General features: G+C 48.0%; 1 protein-coding gene across 2 annotated transcripts in view; it reads right to left on the reverse strand.

The window, feature by feature from the left end:
- MRPS5 (mitochondrial ribosomal protein S5) overlaps positions 1-1,430 on the reverse strand; it is a 48,905-nt gene extending 47,475 nt beyond the window's left edge. The window contains exon 1 of one of the 2 annotated variants that reach the window (XM_044428671.1): positions 1,277-1,430. In XM_044428671.1, the coding sequence (XP_044284606.1) occupies positions 1,277-1,361 (85 nt within the window). In that variant the 5' untranslated portion in view covers positions 1,362-1,430. Of the gene's footprint in view, positions 1-719; positions 908-1,276 lie in introns of those variants that run through there. The other variant, XM_044428673.1, reaches the window with a different exon arrangement.
- Positions 1,431-1,936: the final 506 nt, after the last annotated feature.

The following is a 1,936-nucleotide window of genomic DNA, read 5'->3' on the forward strand; positions in this document are numbered from 1 at the left end:
TAACACTGTATATGAGGAAATGCATATATGTCACTGAAACACTTGTCTATCCCACACTGAAATTGAGCTAATAAATAGTCACAGTGAACACGAAGGTGCCAACAACCTTAGCAGAAGTGTGTTGAACTGTGTTGGAACAGATGAGTGGTTGTTAGTGTATCATGCATTTTTCATTGCATTTGCAAGCTTAGTGTGTTAACAATTTTCAGAGACATACGAAAGGGAATGTTCAGTGCATGGGAAGGGGAGCAACCACACGTAACCACCTCTACAACCTCTCCAGCCCCAGCTCCACAAGCATGACTACAGCAGCAGGCTCTTAGTATATATATATATATATATATATATACACACACACACACACACACACACACACACACACACACAAAGCAAAGGACAGAAAGGTGAACATTCTCTGTTACTTCTCCAATCTTGCTGGCAATAGGGCACTCGTTAGTTACAAGCCTCTGAGGCTTGAGGCCTCTATCTAATAGGATACAATCACATGCGTTGTGCCCCTAAGTGTGCTTTAAATTTCCTAACCAAATATTCCAGGTCAAGTATTTGCAGTGTACTGGGTTAAAATGAACATTTTAAAACTTAGTTTATTAAACAGAAATAAAATTAAGATGCTAAATTAGTTCTCCCAAGCAACAGAATGTTTTTTTGCTATAAACTGAAAAATTTCCAATGGACCAGAGGCAGCAGGGATCACACACCTGGGCAAAACGTGCTAAAGTGAAATGGAGAATGGACTAGTAGACTGTGCAGGGCACAAATGGGTTCAGCTCCACTGAAATGGGGCAGAGGCTCTGATCTGGACGTGGTAAGTTGTCCACAGGACTAAAGGGCCTAGATGCACTTCCACACACGTAGTGTTACGTTCCACTTATATGAAGCAATATCACACAAGTAACATGCAGCGTTTCGTAGTGGTTAAGAGTGCCGGACTGGGGCTCGAAGGACAAGGATTTCAGTCCTCACTCAGCCATGCAACTCACTAGGCCAGTCGCTGACACTCAGCCCCACCTACCACACTGGGCTGTGAAAACAAACGAGAGAGGAGAAAGCATTATATAAACCTCCTTAGGTTCCTTGCAGGAAAAAAGGCGGGACAGAAGTGAAATAATAAATAAATAAGAGGCGAAGGCAAAAGACCCAAAGGGCAGGAGGAGCAGTGCAGGGCCTGAGAAGCACGAGACGGCCCCGGCCTCCCTTGGAAGCGCCCACAGACGGGTTCCCAACCGCTCCGCAGAAACACGAAAGACGGATTCACCTCTCCATGCGGCGCGGAGGACTCCGGCACGGAAGGCTCTTTGGGCCGCCGCCGCTAAGGCGGCCGCCGCCATAGCCGCCGCCATTTTCGGAACGATCCTGCGCGGCCACCGTACTCCAGGCGTCCGCCGCCGCCGCCGCCACCTCTCCCAGCACCTGAATTGATACGCTAGGCGCACCGGTCCCCAGTTCCGTCTTCTCTGAGCTCCGTACAGTAATAAAAGGGGCTGGGAAAAAAATTGACGCGCCACGCAAGTCAGTCAGCGAGACAGGCAGTGCGAAGGACAGACCCTTCCCCGCGCCACCGGAATGGGGGCTTCCTGTCAGGACCCCAAGTGCACTCCATGCAAAGCGAAGGCAAGCTGGGAGTTAGAACCGATAGCAAAGGTTGTAGTTCTTTGCAATTACACTCCTAGTCCTGGGTTCAGTTTGAAAGCTTGCCACGTGCTGCGGGCAGCTGTACTCGGAAAGCCATGCAAAAATCCAAGTATCCTTGGTACCGTTAGACAGAAAAAAGCCCTACCATTCCTGCCATTCGTTATTAATCCAGAGTGACATTCGATGCATATTTAGAGAGAAAAAATATAGCCTGCTGTGAAACGTCGAGAGCGGCAGGACTTTTTAATCTGTAAACATAAAAGTATTAAGTCCCCGATTAAAA

This window comes from Varanus komodoensis, unplaced genomic scaffold (assembly GCF_004798865.1).
Source record: "Varanus komodoensis strain SLA01 unplaced genomic scaffold, ASM479886v1 scaffold2, whole genome shotgun sequence".
Lineage (NCBI taxonomy): Eukaryota > Metazoa > Chordata > Lepidosauria > Squamata > Varanidae > Varanus > Varanus komodoensis.